We start from the raw sequence: 17,830 nt of genomic DNA, 5'->3' as shown, positions 1-17,830 counted from the left end.
TGTAAAATGTACCGAATTTTCTTCTTATTGACTTTCATTGTTAACACCCGGTAACTCAGAACTGAATGGAATAAACGAAAAACAGCCACGCGCGTTTTCATTTTATGACATATTAAGGTAACATAACCTTACAATGGTTATGGGCCCAGATCACTTGGGCAATTGATTTTGTTTTTCGTTAAACCGTTGATTTGGAAAAAATGAGTGCAATCGCAAATATAGAAAAACTTTGTCCGGACAATTACGCGACGTGGTCGGTACAGGTAAAAAGCCTGTTACTAACACAAGATTTGTGGAATATGTGTTTGGCAAAAAGCCGGACGAAGAGATTACAAGGGCGCTCTGGATAAAAAGTGACTAGAAAACATTGGCAACAATTACAGTGCGCGCAAAACCTAGCTAGTTAATACACATAAAAAATTGTGGGCGGCAAATTCGTTACAAGAGACACTAAACTAAAATTTGTTGGCTATGCCGGAAGTGCTAAAGGCTATACAGAGTTTGATTGAAAAGTAATGAGCCTTCCCGCGCGGAGCGTCTGCCAAGCGATCAACCGAATCGCTGCCAACAGCGGTGCAGTCAACATCGCTCCACGCGTGAAAGCTGTTTTAAAAGTGTGTTAGGATTTTGCAGTGGCGAAAATGCAGCGATCGTTGGAGCAACGTTACTCGATCAAATTTTGCGTAAAGCTAAACAAAACGAGTACCAAAACCATTGGGCTACACAAGGAGGCTTACGGCGACCAATCTCTGTCCAGTGCCCGGTGGCACTCGAGCCAGTCGCCACGATTCAAGTAGGCGCGCCCGGGTTCGGCCCGACCTCACCAACAGTTGGACCCTTGATCACGACAATGCGCCGGCGCACACCGCCTTCCTCTGTACCTCTGCATTGGCCAAGATGGGGGTTCCGGTGCTTCCCCACCCTCCCTACAGCCCAGAACTGTCCCTTCCGGACTTCTTCTTGTTCCCGCGCCTGAAAAGAAAGCTGCAGCCGAACTGAACGCGTTTCCGGCGAATGAGTTTAAAAAATGTTTCTTGCAGTGGAAGGACCGCTACTAGCGGTGTATTGACGCTCAAGGGACCTATTTTGAAGAATATTAGTTATATAAGCCAAAAGGTTTAATAAAACTGCTTAAAAAAAATAAGGCTCGTTTCTTTTCAATCAAACTCTGTAGACTTTGTAATCAAAATAAGCGAAGCATTGTTATAGCTCAAGATTGCATATTTTTTGAAACGTCTTTGGAATCAATTTTGATACAAGAAGATATTAGTGAAGAAGTACCTTTCAACCATGAAATTAAAGAGTCATCTCCATCGGATGATGGCAAGTGCGGTGAAATTCAGAATGAAAGTGTTATTAAAGATCAACTCGAAAACAATGACGATTATGATGAGGAGTATTCTTTAGAGGAAGAAAACGACCCGGCAGTTATGCGAAAAAGAGGTCAAAGAAGACCCAAATTATTACGAACAGGTACTGTTGGTAGGCCAAAACGACGGTATAATGATATAGAGGTTTTAAATTACATTGCTGAGAGTCCGGAAACAGTAGAAGAAACTTTGTCTTCACCAGAGCGCGAATATTGGGAGGAAGCCATGCAAATAGAGTTCGATTCGCTTACTAAAAATAATACGTGGGTGTTGGTGGACCGACCAAAGCATAAAAACGTCATTGGTTGTAGGTGGGTGTATACCATGAAGCGAAAACCATGTGGTCGTAGCGAAAAGTACAGAGCGAGATTGTGTTTTTCTTCATGCACAAGAAAATATTCCCAGTAGAGCGACTCCTTCCTCATTCCAGCCTTTAAAAAAAAACGAGAAAGAAAAAAACTGACCCGGCCTAATATGCACACACTTAACTGTATCCACAAAGTTAAAATAATGTGAAAAATTTACATAAAGCTAAAATTAACATAATATTTAAGCGCTTCTCTAGAACAAATAATCTTTTTTTAGAATTTGTGTGTCTCAAAGCTGTTAAAATACAATACTCGTACTTGTCCTTGTAGCAACGCGTAAGAATAGCACCTGCGGATTGTCTCGCACACAAAAATGTATGCACTTACGCACACATAAGCACGCACATACCTATATTACATGTATGAAATTATGCAAATATGTTCAGCTTACAAACACAAACATACACACACACGTACGGAATAACAATAACAATAATGTATAATAATGTGGCACATACAGCCTCCAATTTGCGGCGAGTGTCTAGGTTGTTTTCCTACAAACGGAGGTCCGTACAATTTTATGACGTCTCCGCACGGCAGATGGCTTTTATGGGAAAGTAGATTTGCACTCGTAGGTTTTGCCTTTGCCTGCGGGGGGCGAGCGAGCGCTATTAGAAAAACAATTTCCCCAGCATTCTGGCTGTGCCATTTCCTTGTCTACACTCACCAGAACACCGGAGAGACCACCACCTATAAGCACACTCGGCTGTAGTGGCCATTCGGCACACACACACACACACACATACTTTCAAATCTACATAAGTATGCTTAAAATACCGTTAATGTCTCACATTTGCACTCACACAAAAACATGCTCGTATGTATGTATGTATACGTAAATTATCGTACAAGTGCACACATAAATTTTTAACATGTAAAATTAAATAAATAACTGCATACTGCATAACAATACATGCACACACACATTCACATACATAACAACTTACGGATATACGCTTTGTAAATAGTATGAAATTAATTTAAAGTAAAACAATTAAATATTTGTTCATCTGTATATGTATGTATATGTATGTGTGTATATTGAAGTCTCTGTGGCGCAAAGATAAAGCCGTTTAATGTACATTTTTCACTTGGGTCGACACTTATGTGGGAGTGGCGAAGGGACAGTTGAAGTTTGACCCAAAAGCAAAGAGTCTAAATGCAAATTGAAAATTAAATAACACAAACAAATTTTATATTTTCAAGGGAAATTCGTGAAGGTACACTATTTTTATTGATATTTGAGCCTCTCAATGCACACATCGATTAACTCTAGTTTTTGAAAAATCTTAAATTTAAGTGTCAAAGCCCTTGGTATAGTCATAACTTTTTATATTTATAATATCAGGTCAGTCCATAAGTTCGTGAGTTTTTTAAAATTAATAAAAAGATGTTTGCAGTCTTTATCAATCAATAATATATTTTCCTTCATTATTTACAATATCTCCCAATTAATTCCCTGCTCAAAAAAATGTTTGTACTTGGAGCCAAAATACGCTTCGATATCCCTTTTTATAGCTTCTTTTGAGGAGTAGTTCTTGCTACTCATATGGGATTGAAGTCAACGGCACAGGTGATAATCAGAAGGTGCAATATCCGGAGAGTATGGTGAATGCGGCATTAGCTACCATCCGAGCTCGTTCAGCTTGCCTAATGTTTGCCTTGCGGTATGAGGTCTTGCGTTGTCGTGGTGAAACAAAACTTTGCGTCTATTCACTAAACGTCGGTCGATTTTTATTAAGTGCCTCATTCAGGTTTGATAGCTGAAGGGAATAATAATAAGCAGTTATCGTCTGCTTTGGTTCCAGAAGTTATAATAAACAATACCGGCATATCCCATCAAATAGACAGGATAATCTTCTTGGGGTGAAGGCCATCTCTAGAGGTCGGTTCTGGTGTTTCATCTTTATCTAACCATTGGCGTTTGCAAACAGGATTATTGTAAAGGACCTGTGTTGCATCACCAGTAACGATACGGTACGAAAAAATTTCATTTTCAAGCCTTTGCAGCAGCTGAGAACACACATTCGCTCTCTGCTGAAGGTTGCGACGGAAAGTCTATGCGGAACCCATTTTCCCACCTTTAAAACCTTTTCCAACTGAACCAGGTGTCTGTGAACTGTTTCATGCGATGAATTTAACTTCTGAGCTATCAAATCGACTATCAAAATTGGCTCAGCTTCCACGAGTTCGAGCAAGGTGTCGGGGCTAAAGACTTCAGGACGACCAGCGCGCGGTGCATCCTTCACGTCGCAGTTACCACTTTGGAATTTCAAAAACAACTTTTGCGCAGTCCTAACACTCACGGTATCTTCTACGTGAACAGTGTTTATTTCTGCAGCAGCAGTTGCTGCATTTTTACCACTTTTATAAAAAAAATACAAAATTGCCTCTTAAACGCGTTCGAAGATTCAACTTTATTTTTTAACAACACGTGCTTATATTCGCGATTAAAATCACTTGTTGAATGCACAATGCTTTGATATAGAAAATATAAATAGTTCCGTTATATTCCGCGAATAATTATTTGTATACAAAAATCGTACAAAAGTGAAATTATGGGTAAAATACGCACGAACTTATGGACTGACCTGATAACTTTCCTGAATAATAAATATTAGCATAGTTAAATGGCAAATTTTTTTTTGGCAACTGAATAATAAGTAATTTATTTCAGAAGCCATTTCGTTTAACTCCATACTCTAATATAAATCGGTTCAGTACATAAAGACTTACGCTGCAAACTTCGAAAAAATAATAACACATTCGGATTCGTGTACCGGTCAAAACAGAAATATTAAAACCGTCTTCAGTTTATTGAAACTTGTTCAAAGCACGGAAATCAAAGCTGAACCAATTGACATGAAATTGTTGTTAAGTGGACACAGCTATTTGCCCAATGACTCAGATTTTGCCATTATTGAGCCATGTGCGAAAAACAAAACATTTTTTCACCAGATGAGTGGCACCATATAAACAAAACATGTTAAAAAAAAAGAAAGCGCCTTTTCATCTAATCCAAAGGACTCACCAAGATTTTTTGTCAACAAAACCTTTAGAAAAGTCTATCATTAACAGAAAAGTAATCGTCACAGGGCTTCCAGTAATTTGGCTTAAAATATGCTGGATAAAATTAGAAAGGTCCAAACCCTATCTCATACAATTCAAATGAGACTATAATGAAGATACAGAATTTCAAGCCATTAATATAAGAAAATCTGTAGTGGGTAGACCGCAAAGTTTGAAAAACATAGATCAGCCTTTATTATAACCTAAAGGTAGAACTGTGACAAAGGAAAAATGGAGAGACATGATGAACCTGCTACAATTCATTCCTCCTGTTAAACACGATTACTATAAGCAGGGCCGTAGAAAGCATATCCGGGCCCCAGGGGAAAATTGCAAATGCGGGCCCTATTCGTAATTCGAATTATGCCTAATTCATATAATTCGAATTACTCTCGAGTCCGGGCCTCTCTGAGAACTCCGGGGTAAAAAGTCCCCTGACCTCCAATAAGAGCTGACTGCATTGATCGGAACAGATGATAATCCGAAATTGCAATGTCTCGGGAATACAGCAGGTAGGAGAATATTTTCCAATTCAGTTCCTCTAAATATTTCTGGACCGATTTAGTAACTTTTGACCTACCGTTCCATTCCGGCCGCTTTTCTTTGAGAGGTCGCACAGTGCGGCCGATTCTCGAAAAGCTGGCCAAAACTCAAAAAATTAAGTAATTGATTCAAAATTTCTTACTCGGGGGTTGTCGGGGTCGCTGATTACGAATTTGATCTTAAAATTTTGAAAATCCACCCCCTTCCACCTCTATTGGCCACCCCCTCACGTGAAATAGCGTATATTCAAGAACATAATCAAGATGCATGTAAATTTATATGTTTTCGGGGTCGCTGATTAGCAAGTGGTAGCAGCTGAATCTTGTTTTATTCAGTAACCATTACTTTTTTGAGTAACCTTTAATAGGTTTCAAAGCAGCATATGACGGCGTTGTATTACTGTACAGTTTGAAAACTCAAATTTTATAAAAAAAATTGAAAAAAATTTATCTACGTATTGCTGCAGCTAAAAATTTTGTGTCGAGGTATTGATATGCACCAGAGACCTGCATGGCTCACTGTTTTCTTGAGTTGTTCATACGCTAAATTTCTTGCTCACATTCAGTCAATTGAACCAATATATTTGGTCAAGTGCAGTCAGCTCATGCAGGCGACCGCGTAGTTCAGCTCAGTCAACACGTATGATCTAATGATCATTGAACAAAAAGCAGCATTGAATGAATTAGCATCGGCCTTTGCGTTCAAACGATGAAACTTGTTCAAAGAAGTAATTGTCATTATTATAAATAGCACATGTTCGAGCAAACGAGCGTTGGCGTACAATGTACGCTGTAAATTGCGTTTCGTATTAGAAAGGATTAGTTGGTTTCAGCCGTTGTAAAATAATGTCAAACGATTATTATAAGTTTTAAGAAAAAAAACGAATATGAAAATATAAAGGTTTTGCTTTAAAATTTTGCTTTTACTTTGCTATGTTCGTGTTCAAGCCGGCTCATTTGGCTCTATAGCCCTTTTATTCTTGCACAAAAAAATGAATGTACAGCCGAACGAGCAAATACCCGAAACGGCTGCTATGAAGACGATTGGTGATAACATCGGAGAGCTAAAACGCAGCACATGATTTGATTGAGCTGAAATAAACAATGACAATAACTTATTTGAACAACTTCGATCGTTTGAACGCAAAGGCCTGTTTTTTTGTTCAAGCGAAGCGTATGAATGTTTTACACTCAACCGGTGCAGTTCTCTGATATGTACTAAAGATTTCTCGTATTTTACTAACCTTCCGAAGATGATTCCATTTGGTTTTGTTCAATTTACTCCATTACAAAATTTTTCAAATGTGTACAACTTTCACTATTCATCGACAGTAATACGATGCTCAAACGAAGGCCACGTTGGGACTGAAAATACAGAGGATACTTAGGGTACAGGACGTTGCTATGAACGGTTTTCACTACTCAAGGCATTACTGTAGCCAACCCAAAGACAAAAAAACTCTATCTAGAAACTTTTTTTTTCGATTTTTGGCCAGCTTTTTGGGAATCGGCCGCACTGTGGGTCGATTCAAACGCATTAGCTGCAGTCGGTAACGATTGCCAGATGCTCAACATAACCTTTGAAGCATGAATATTTTTTTTCGTTGTCCATGGACTTGGTTCACCTGGCAAGCTCCAACATTTCCGACGCTTAGGGTTATCATAATAGATCCTTTTTGCATCTCTAGTGACGATGCGTTGCAGAAAACCTTTTCTTTTCTGCCGTTCAAAAAGCATCTCACACGGCACCAAACAGAATTCTGCTCGCTCATTTCGTCCAATCAGTCGTTGTTTAGGAGTTGAGTAATGGTGGCGTTGATTTATTTCGTATATATATAATGTACATAAGCACACGTCTCACCTTCACTATTGCTGAATTCAGCCTTGAAAATCATGTCTTTAGCGATATCAACGCGCTCCCTTTTTTGCATGGAATTCAGTTTCTTTGGAGCCAACTTTGCCGCAAACCCAAATGATTAACTAAAATGCCCTGATCTATAAGTAATATTTAAGCCCTCTGCCGACTCTTCGTTGGATAATTTACTGGTATTGATCAACTTTTCTTTCACTTTATTAATGTTTTCATCAATTTACGATGTCGACGGCCTGCCACTACGTTCATCATCCTCGATGGACTAACGATCTTTTCTGAAGCGTTCATGCCATTCGTAAACGGCTGTTTTCTTTAGAGGATTATTACCGAAACAGTTTCCCAGCATTTTTAAGATTTTGGCACCATTTACTCACTTCGGCGTGACTTTTTCAAGTTTCAAGCAATGGCGATAAAATTTTCGTGGAAATGTTAATTAGCGATGTGGCAGCGTGACAAAAAAAAAACAAAAACAGAACTCAACTTAATTGGCTTAGGGCGTCAGCTGGCGGCTGTTCCGAAAACTTTTCGATTAAGGTGGTTTATGGAGTTTCTTTCAATATTTCAATATATATTACTATTCCGGATATCTTGATGAGGTTCATAATCATCATCTTCATCGGTTCCTGTTCCTCCCACTGGACCATAGGGCCTCAAAAAAACACCTGCATCCGTTTCTGTTTTTGCTTGATTTCGTCCCAAGTTTTTCCTGACGTTTCAACTTTCTTCTAGACCGTTTCCCTCCAAGATATTTTTGGACGTTCAACTTTGCTAACTCTTTATGGGTTCCAATTCAGATGACAGATTTCACTTGCGTCTTTGCGAAGCGTATGCCCAAACCACCTCCACTTTCGCAGTCTTACCATCTTATCTACCGGTTGAATTTGGTACCTCTCGTATAGATCGTCGTTACTCATGATGTTGGGTCACCAGATCTTCACTATCCTGCGTGAAGATCTGTTCACACAGCTGTGAATTCTGAAAGTTGTGTTTTCAATCCATTTGGCTCCCATGTTTTCGATACATACAAGAGTACTGTTAGTACATTACACTAAAAAGACCATCATTTTGTGTGTAAGCTGAGGATGCGCGACGACCAGATAGCTCGAAGCTGTGCTTTATTTATTCTGGCGATAACGTCTAGTTTCGCACTATCGACATCGGCAATGAACTACACAAGTAAGTGCAAATGTCAACGTTCTCAATTTGATCACCATTCACGAGGAACGGGCGGCTGCTCGTCGAACGAATTTTCATGGCTTTCATTTTCTCGTGAATTATTTTTAGTTGTGCATTCCTGGCAAGGTTGTTCTGCATGTCCGATGTGTTTGACGGAGAAAAGGCATATATCAGCTGCGTAGGCAAGGTCTTCGAACTGTTCGTGCATACTTTTTCCTCCCCCTCAATGCAACTGTTTAGTACAGGGTTGCCCATATTCGACGGACCCATGTGTTTTTCGGGCCCATTCCAATCGACGAGGCTTGTCCGCAGGCAACAATCTTTGCGTCAATTGAATCTTATAAGGGAATAAATGCAAATTAATGCGGATAATTCGTTGTGAAGTCGTCCGAGCAATGCCCAACTGCTGAGAACGGCGATTTTGGGATGTCCTTGGCGACGTCTCAACACTGGCCCGTACAAGAGCAATATTCTCATCCGATCGCCTTGGCGGCATCACCAGTCGAAAACCTTTCGTACAAACGTTTACTGGTGTTCTTAGAAGGCGCACTTTTCACATTATTTAATTTTTTATACGCACGTTGAGTTTTCACAATTGACTTCTTTTGTTGAATGTAAATTTCAATAATTTGGGAGCGCTCGCGTGGCGTGTACTGTTCCATGATAAAAATCTGCTTGGACTGACGCTTCCAACTTGGTATGTCATTAAGCGATCTGACGTCTCTGTCAAAAGATACAGGATTGAAAGATGGGTCCGTCGAATACTAACAACCCTATATACAATCAATAAGAATGAGGTTCACCTCCACAAATTTTTTAAAAAATGGTCAAACTACAAATTCTAACTGAATTTAACTAAGTTTAACTGAAAATTATGTACTTATGTGACTTTTGCAATTACTAAAAATTATCACTGTATTGTTAGTAGTTATATATTTAAGTGTCCGTATGTCTTTATGTAAATTTTAACTGTGAAGTAGCTAGATTGTGGCTGTATCTGTAAAAACAAAAACAAACGCTTTCGCTGTCATTTTGTAAATAATTAAACGTGTGTCTACTTACATAAAAACTTAACTACTTAGTTCGAAACACTTGTACGATGCTCTTCAACAAATAATTGAATGAAATTTATTTTCTTCTTCTTCCCAACAACGCAACGCGCTACTACTACCACCAAACAATCAATCTAACGCAACAGGTCGAATACTACCCCCCACACGAGCGACTGCGTCAACCCATCGCAGCCGTTTGTAAACGCTGTTTCCTACCCTACCGCCCAGTAGTGCACTGGGGCGGTGCTGCCGGTATACGCGGCCGTCAATCCTTTAAACACTACCCCTACGCCTACACCGATGGTGCGCACAGCAGCATAGTGAGCAACGCGCTGCCGACATCGATCAATCGGCCACCAATCGCCTATGCCTCAACGGCCAACAGCCTGTACGACAACAGTGCCAGCAACAACAACAACAAGTACATTAGACGGTTTATTAACAACAAAAGCGCCTATCGAGCGCGTACCAGATCAGCCGGTGCGGGCAGCTCGAGTTTCGGCAAGCAACAACACTGGGGTACACCGCCGCGTATAACAGCATTGCATCGTCGCAGTTTTCGACGACCCGACACGGATTCCATGGAAAATGATGCTAACTGAATGCGAATGAAAAAAAATATTTCGGAAAAAATACCAAAAAAAAAAATAATAATAATAAAAAAACAATACAAAAATATACATACATATGACAATAATTATGATGACAAAGAAAAACAAAATAAAAATAAAAACATATTACCGAAGTAGTTGAAAGTTCTTGAAGCACAAAAGAAAAAATATATATAAAAATATATGTACTCTATATACTAAATAACGAAATATATACGAATGAGTAAAATGAGTATTTTATTGTAGTTCGTAGGTTAAAATGACAATAATTGTGTATTTGAAGAAATGTAAACAAAAATAAATAAAAAAATAAATATGAAAGTTTTGCTAAACAAAGTGAAATGACAATAAATGAGAGACAATAACAACCACCAAAACAAACAAATACACAAACAAACATAAACGCAAGCACACAAGCGAAGTTTAGAGTTATTGGAAGAAAACTTGTGGTTGAACGCATTAATAAAACAATTATATTAAAATTTATGTGTGTCCACTCTATAGCAAGAAAGTTGGGCGAACTGTAGCGCAGGGGGTGAAAAAATTTATAGAAAAACAATTTTTAAAAACAAAACTGGTCATGAGGATTAAAACAGCTATGGGAAGAAAATAGGAGTAGGAAAAAGTTTCCAAACATCAGCTATGAGAATAAAAATATGCAAACAATTTTCTTTGTTTCTTTTTTCAATCGGCCATGAAGGTAGAAGCACCTATGAGAATGGAAGTATGAATATGAGAAAATTAAAAAAGAAAAAAATGGCCATTACGATTGCGGCTATGAGCTTAAAATAAAAATAATATTGTGGCGTCATTTTGTCAGTTTCAAACTTTCTTTTGTTCCGAGAGTTAGTTGAAGTGTAGGGGAAAATTGAAATGAAGTATACTTCCAGGGGTAATTTCTCACATCCCATTTCAATGAAGTGTATTTCATTTTGATAAGGTTTCGACAGCTAGTCAGTGTTGTGAAATAAAATATATAAACACGCAAGGAAGTGTGGGCATAAAGGAGCCTGTGTTCTACTTATGTCGCTTTTTAACTGGAACACAAGCTTTGCTATAGCGTACAGATGATTTCGAGTGCCCTGTCGCCAGACATCACTGCATTTTGGTCAGAGTAATGGAAGATAAGACCTTAATTTGAAATTGCAGCGACGCTATGCTAGAGGAAAAGTTTCTAAAAAAAAAGAAAAGGTAAGGGCCGTCAACATAGAAGGAGGTGGATTATTTCTTTTAATATACAGGTGAAAAAATATCAAAAATATTAAAAATGAGGAACAAAAAATTTTTTTTTGGAGCTAAAACTATGCTTGTTTTGAAGTATTAAGTTTGTTGGAAATTTAGTACAATAAAAAATGCGACAAGCTTCTAAAAAGCACACAGTTTAACAGCAAATGCAATTGTTCAGATATTTGCAGAGGTTTGCATGCACATTGGCTGTGCTGAAGCGCTGGAAAGTCGCTGTGTAGTTGCGATAAGCCTAAACTGCAGATTAACGGCGAACCAAAACTAAACAGGTTCTAAGCCACTTCAAGCGCATTATATAGCGTTTGCGTTAAATGAGAGCTATAATAAAAAATAAATATAAAAAAATTAAAAAAAAAAAATATGAAAATTAAAATAAATAAATAAATTAAAAAAATAAATTTAAAAAAATTTAAAAAAGTAAATATAAAAATAAAAATAAATAAATAAAAAACTAAATAAAAGAAAATTAATTAATTAATAAAAAAAATAAAATAAATAAAACAAAAATTCAAAAAAATAAATAAAAAATTAAAATAAATAAAAAAAATTAATAATACAAAATTTTAATAATAAACAAATTTAACAAAAAAAAAAAATAAAATGCAATGAAAATCACAGTAAAGTTACAAAAAACTTATTAATATAAATTTGTAAAATTTCAAAATTATCAAATAAATAAATTTCCGGTTACCTAAAGCGCACGATTCGACTTCCCTGCTATAGAGTGGGCTATTGTATGTACTATATCAACAAAAGATTTCAATAAAAAAGCACAGCATATCAAAATGGCAGTCTACAAATTATACACTATACAGAAATAACGTGTACTAGAAGAAACAAGAACTCAAACTAAAAAAACAAAAATTAAAAAAAAAAACAAAAAAAAATTAAAAAAAAGTAAAATTTAACACATACTTTTAAAAATAGAAACAAAAAAATGTTTGAATTTATAAATTTTCAATTTACATATATAATATATCTATACATATTCTATAACTCGACATATCTGGCAAAGCATAAATGGACTACGATATTTATTCATTAAACTTTTAATATTTGTATTTTTTTGGGTTTTCAAATTTTATGCATGAACTTACTGCAACATCAGTAAACATTATTAAATTGCGTATATGTGAAATAACTTAATAATATAAATAAAAAAATATAATTTTTTTTAAAAGAATTTGTGTTACCTTCTTAATTCTTTAGATGAATTTCCTGCTACAAGACTAATTTAGAGATGTCAGTACATATTTTTTCTTATAATTTCTTAAAAATATACACATCTATTTATAATAAATAAAGTATACAAAGCTGTTATATTTTTTTTAATTTTTCTAAAAAACAAATTTTAGTGCAAGAAATGAAAAAAAAAAAAATAAATAAAAATGTTTATGATATACTACAATTTAAAAAAAATATAAACTCGTATAATTTTTCAAGGTATGTATACAAAATCTTCAACTCGCTCTCTATGAAATATTTGATTTATCACTTTATTTTAATAAAAAAAATTTTAATAAATTTTTAAATACACTTTTTCACTCTTTTTAATGAAATTTTTCTGTTTCTTTAATATAAAAAAAATTTTAATACATTCTTTTTTTTCATTTTATTTTTTGTTTTTTCTGCATTTTAATTAAAAAAAACTTAATAAAATTTTAAATGAAAAATAATACATTTTAAATTAAAAAGAAATTTAATAAATTTCCGAATACATTTTTTTCTCTCTACTAAATTTTTTCTGCTTAAAAAATTCAAATAAATATTTTATTTTATTTAAATAAAAATTAATAAATTTAAGTTAATATTTTATATAATTTAAATAAAAATTAATAAAAATTTAAAGGAAAAATAATAAATTTTCTGTTTCTTAATAAACTTTTAAATGCATTTTTTCACTCTACTCATTTTTTCTGTTCTTTTAATTAAACAAAAATTTATTAAATTTTTAAATACACTCTTTTCACTCTCTATAAATACATTTTTCTGTTTATTTAATATGAAAAAAATTGTAAAAAATTTTAAAATAATTTTTTTATTCACTTTAAACAATTTTTTTATTTCAAAATTTAGTGAATTTAGTAAAAAAAATTTATTAAATTTTTAAGTACACTTTTTTCACTTTCTATAAATAAATTTTTCTGTTTATTTAATATAAACAAAATTGTAATACATTTTTAAATACTTTTTTTCACTTTATACATTTTTTTTGTTTTTGAAATTAAAAAAAGTGATAAAATTTTAAATGAAAAATAATAAATTTTAGATTAAAAAAAATTTAATACATTTTGAAATACATTTTCTTTCAATCTACTACATTTTTTCCGCTTAAGCAATTTTAAGTAAATATTTTATTTAATTTAAATAAAAATTAATACAATTTTAAATAAATAATAATAAATTTTAAATTGAAAGTGAATTTAATAAATTTCTAAATCTATTTTTCTTTTCACTCTACAAAATTTCTTTCCGCTTAAAAACCCAAATAAATAAAATAAAATTTGATTTAAATAAATAAAATAAAATTGAATTTATTTAATAAATTTTTCTATAATAAATAAAATTTTAATTTACATTTTTTTATTTAAATACAATTGTTTTTAATAAAAATATATTTAAATTTTATAAAATTTTTTTTTATTTGAATTTACTCCGTCTGGTATCGCTAGGGACCAAAAGGTCTATGCGTGGCTTGTTGCCAACCAAGTAACCTAAGTAAGCTTTAAATAAATATTATTATATTTATAAAGAGAGAATTTTTCCGTATTTTTTTATTGTAGTTTAAATATATTTACAGAAAAGGTATGTTAATTAATTTTATTTAGAAAAAGTTCGCATAAGATACAAAAATTAAATTCAGTGATTAAATTGCGATTAAATATGTTGATAATTTACTAAAATATAATTTCGTATAATTGTTTAAAGCTCTGTACGCAAATTTTTAAACAGAGTCTTAATAAAATGTTTCTCAAATAAAAGATAAAATTTTAAATTAATAGTTTTTTTAAATAAATTGTTTTTAATTTTTTGTATTATATTTTTTAAATATTTTTTTGTATTGTCATGGAGAGTAAATTTCTCCGAAGAGTGTGTTAATCAATGTTTTGAGCAGAAATCAGCATAAGAGACACATTTTTTAAATAAATATTTTTTTTTTTAATTTTTTAAATAAAAAGTTGTTTCAATAACTTTTTTTTTTTTTATTTTTCTTATATTACATTTTCATGAATGCATTTTTTTTTAATTATTGTTTTTTTCATAGAGAGCAAATTTTTCCGAAATTTTTTTTAGTTCAAATATATTTGCAGAAAAAATATGTCAATTAAAATTTTTGAAAAAAAAAATCAGCATAACTCTTATGCACACACTTAAGTTAGTAAAAGAGCTTTAGTTGAAAAAATTTCACTTTCAGCTGGATTTTTTTATATTAACACGTTCACGCCGGCGCGTACCACCGGTGGCTCGCACAAGTCTGCTTCATGGGGCAGCGCGTACCACCGGTGGCTCGCACAAGATTGCTTCATGAGGCGGCGGGGACCAGCGGTGGCTCGCACAAGATTGCTTCATGAGGCGGCGGGTACCAGCGGTGGCCCGCACAAGATTGCTTCATGGGACGGCGTGTACCACCAATGGTACTTTATTAGACGGTACCTATGAGATGAGAAGCCATAAACGGCTACCCTTATGAAAAAATTTCGTTTTATATAACCTGCAATCGCTTCCGATAGAGCGAAAGGATGTAAACGTTGACGTCTGTGGGTGAAGACCATGAATACCAGCGCCGGCGGGAACGTGTTAAATCTTTTTTTTTAATTTACTTAATATCAAGGCTATATATCCGAACGTATCGCCACAACAAGTTTTTTATTCATTTATACGTTATTTGTCCCCCAAAAAAAGTATATAATTTTTTTAAAAGGCCCTGTAATTGTGGTGAAAAAATAGTGGTTTAAACAGCATTTAATTTGAGTTTTCTCAAGCATTTCATGATTTTTCATGATCACGACCATTTTATATGTATGCCATATCTAACTTACTTATCTTTGCTAACATATTGCATGTTCTAGTTGTAATTACTCTTTACAACAACAACAACTAACGAAAAACTATTCACATTTTCCAAAACTATTTAATATCTTAAAAAGCTTCTATATAAATGTTTTTGCTGCAATTTTTAAGCTAAACATTTTTAAGCCATTTGAGAAAAAAATTATAAAATTTAGCAAATAACGGTGAATGTGTAAAATTACTAGAACAAAGAATAAAGTTCAAAAATTAAAAGTCTATTTTTAAAATTAACAAAACTGCATACAAAAAATAGCGTGTTTCGTGGAAAAGACTGCTAATTGTGCAGCTTAGAATTTTTTTAATATTTAGTTTTTTTTTGAAATTTAAAAAAAATAAAAATATAAATTTATTTCAAAATAAAAATAATTTAATGTTTAATTAATAAAACAAATAAATAATATTTTAATTTTTATTTTAAAAAAATAGTTTTATCTTCATAGAAATATTTACCCATTCGTCACAAAATATTCTAATTTAATGCTCGTTTATTAAAACTTCAAATTAGTCTAAATTATCCAAATTAAAATTCAGCTAGATTCTTCTATTGGATATTAATTTTTTAAGAAAATACATTATTTATTTATTTATTTATTTACAAGAGTAAGAATTAAAAATTGTTATATAAAATTGCATGTGAGCACTAAGCGCTGGCTGCTAGGGCCTTGCGCTTATGATTACATAAAAATGAATTTTATTTGCATAAAAAAAATGCTTCTTTTTTTAAAAAATAAATAAATCAAATATAAATAACCTATATGCACATACACATGGACGACTAATTAAAACTAGTTGCCTACATTTAGGGTGCTAGTAGCTGAAGATTGAACAGCAGCACTAACTGCTGCTTTCGTTAACTTATTCACCATGCGCACCAGTGGTATGCGGAAAGTGGTTTGAATTTATCAAGGCGCATATAGGTGCTTGAAAAAGTCACGATCCCTTTGGAGGAAAGATGGCGATTATTTCGTTTCAAAAGGAAATGAAAAACGATTAGAGGAAGAGGAAATTTAAGTTTTTTTTTTTTGTAGATTTGAACTTGAAATTACAAATTCAAGATTTTTGGTTTGGATATGAAAAATATATAAAACAGTTTAAGCATAAGTAAACTGGAAAATGGTAAATAAATTTAGGAAAAAAGAAACTTAAAATTAAAAATTAAAAACTAAACTGAGAAATCAGTAAGCGTTTTAGAGCGCAAAAATTTGAAGACAAAATGAAATATGGCTCTTTCTTGCTACCTTCATAAAAATGCATATACATACTGATGTATATCTGGCACCAAGACAATACTGCGAAGAAGACAATAATACTCGTGTGTACAAAATACACGCGAATACCGATAAAATGACAATAAAAATGTTATGAAAAAAATACAATAAAAACCTACTTTTATGCTAAGTTTAGAAAAGGATAAAAAATGGAAAAATGGAACGGAACGGAATGGAAACTGATTTTTTGTGAAAACGTAATGAAGGAATGCTAAATTGGCATAGCAAAAATGTCATGCAATTTTTGAAAGGCAAATTGAATGCTAAAATCGACAATAAATATTGTAAACTTGTGCAAATTAAATAATAATAATTAGAAACAAAAAAAAAAGAAGATATATATATTAAACAAATATTAATAAATAACAAAATATTTTATTGAAAAATAAATTTAAAAAAATACCAAAAAAAAAAAGGCGCATGCACTTATTTTTAAACGTAAGCGTTCAATGTTAATTACATAAAAACACGTGTACATAAAATAAGAACAAAAACAAAAATTATGAAAAATCCCAAAAATCTGAAAACTATTAAAAAAGTTCGATTTCGATGTGTTTCAAAAAAATTCGAAAACAAAAACCATACATATTTGCTTCTTTATTAACCATTTGAGCTAAAAAACAAAAAATATATTAAAAATTTACTATTCAAAAAATTTGAAAAAATTAAAAAATTTCAATTAAAATCAACCAAACATTGTTGTAAACCGATGGACAATAACAAATATGCATATGTGTACGTATTTATTCAATTTGAAACAACAACCAAATATACATATACATACCTACCTACCTACAACAAATACATATGTATATGTACATATGTATGTAACAACTTTAAGACATACTGACATACGTCATTCAATAACACTCATTAGAAGTCTGAAGTCGTCAATAATTTATTTACAAATACAAAAAACACATCAGCCACACAAAATTAGTACATATGTATATGTATACAAGAGAGAAAGAGAAAACAAAAAGAAGACAAAGCAAATCAAATTTAAATAAATGTTACCCGTATACATGCCTCTATGTATACATACATACATAATATTTACTCAATATATATGCTTATACTTATATGATATATTACGTAATCTTTTCTTGAAAAAACAAAAAACAAAAAACAAAAACCACAAAAATCAAATATAAATAATATACATAAATGTATATGTAATACTTA

The 17,830-nt window shown here is 32.8% G+C and overlaps 1 protein-coding gene across 1 annotated transcript in view; it reads left to right on the top strand.

The window, feature by feature from the left end:
- Positions 1-11,635, top strand: part of LOC128867194 (uncharacterized) — an 85,485-nt gene extending 73,850 nt beyond the window's left edge. The window contains exon 5 of the mRNA XM_054108296.1: positions 9,597-11,635. Within this exon, the coding sequence (XP_053964271.1) occupies positions 9,597-10,052 (456 nt within the window). The 3' untranslated portion in view covers positions 10,053-11,635. The remainder of the gene's footprint in view (positions 1-9,596) is intronic.
- Positions 11,636-17,830: the final 6,195 nt, after the last annotated feature.

The sequence above is a fragment of the Anastrepha ludens genome, chromosome 6 (genome assembly GCF_028408465.1).
Source record: "Anastrepha ludens isolate Willacy chromosome 6, idAnaLude1.1, whole genome shotgun sequence".
Lineage (NCBI taxonomy): Eukaryota > Metazoa > Arthropoda > Insecta > Diptera > Tephritidae > Anastrepha > Anastrepha ludens.
Note: the sequence above shows the minus strand (reverse complement) of the source record. Positions and strands in the feature narration are given on the sequence as shown.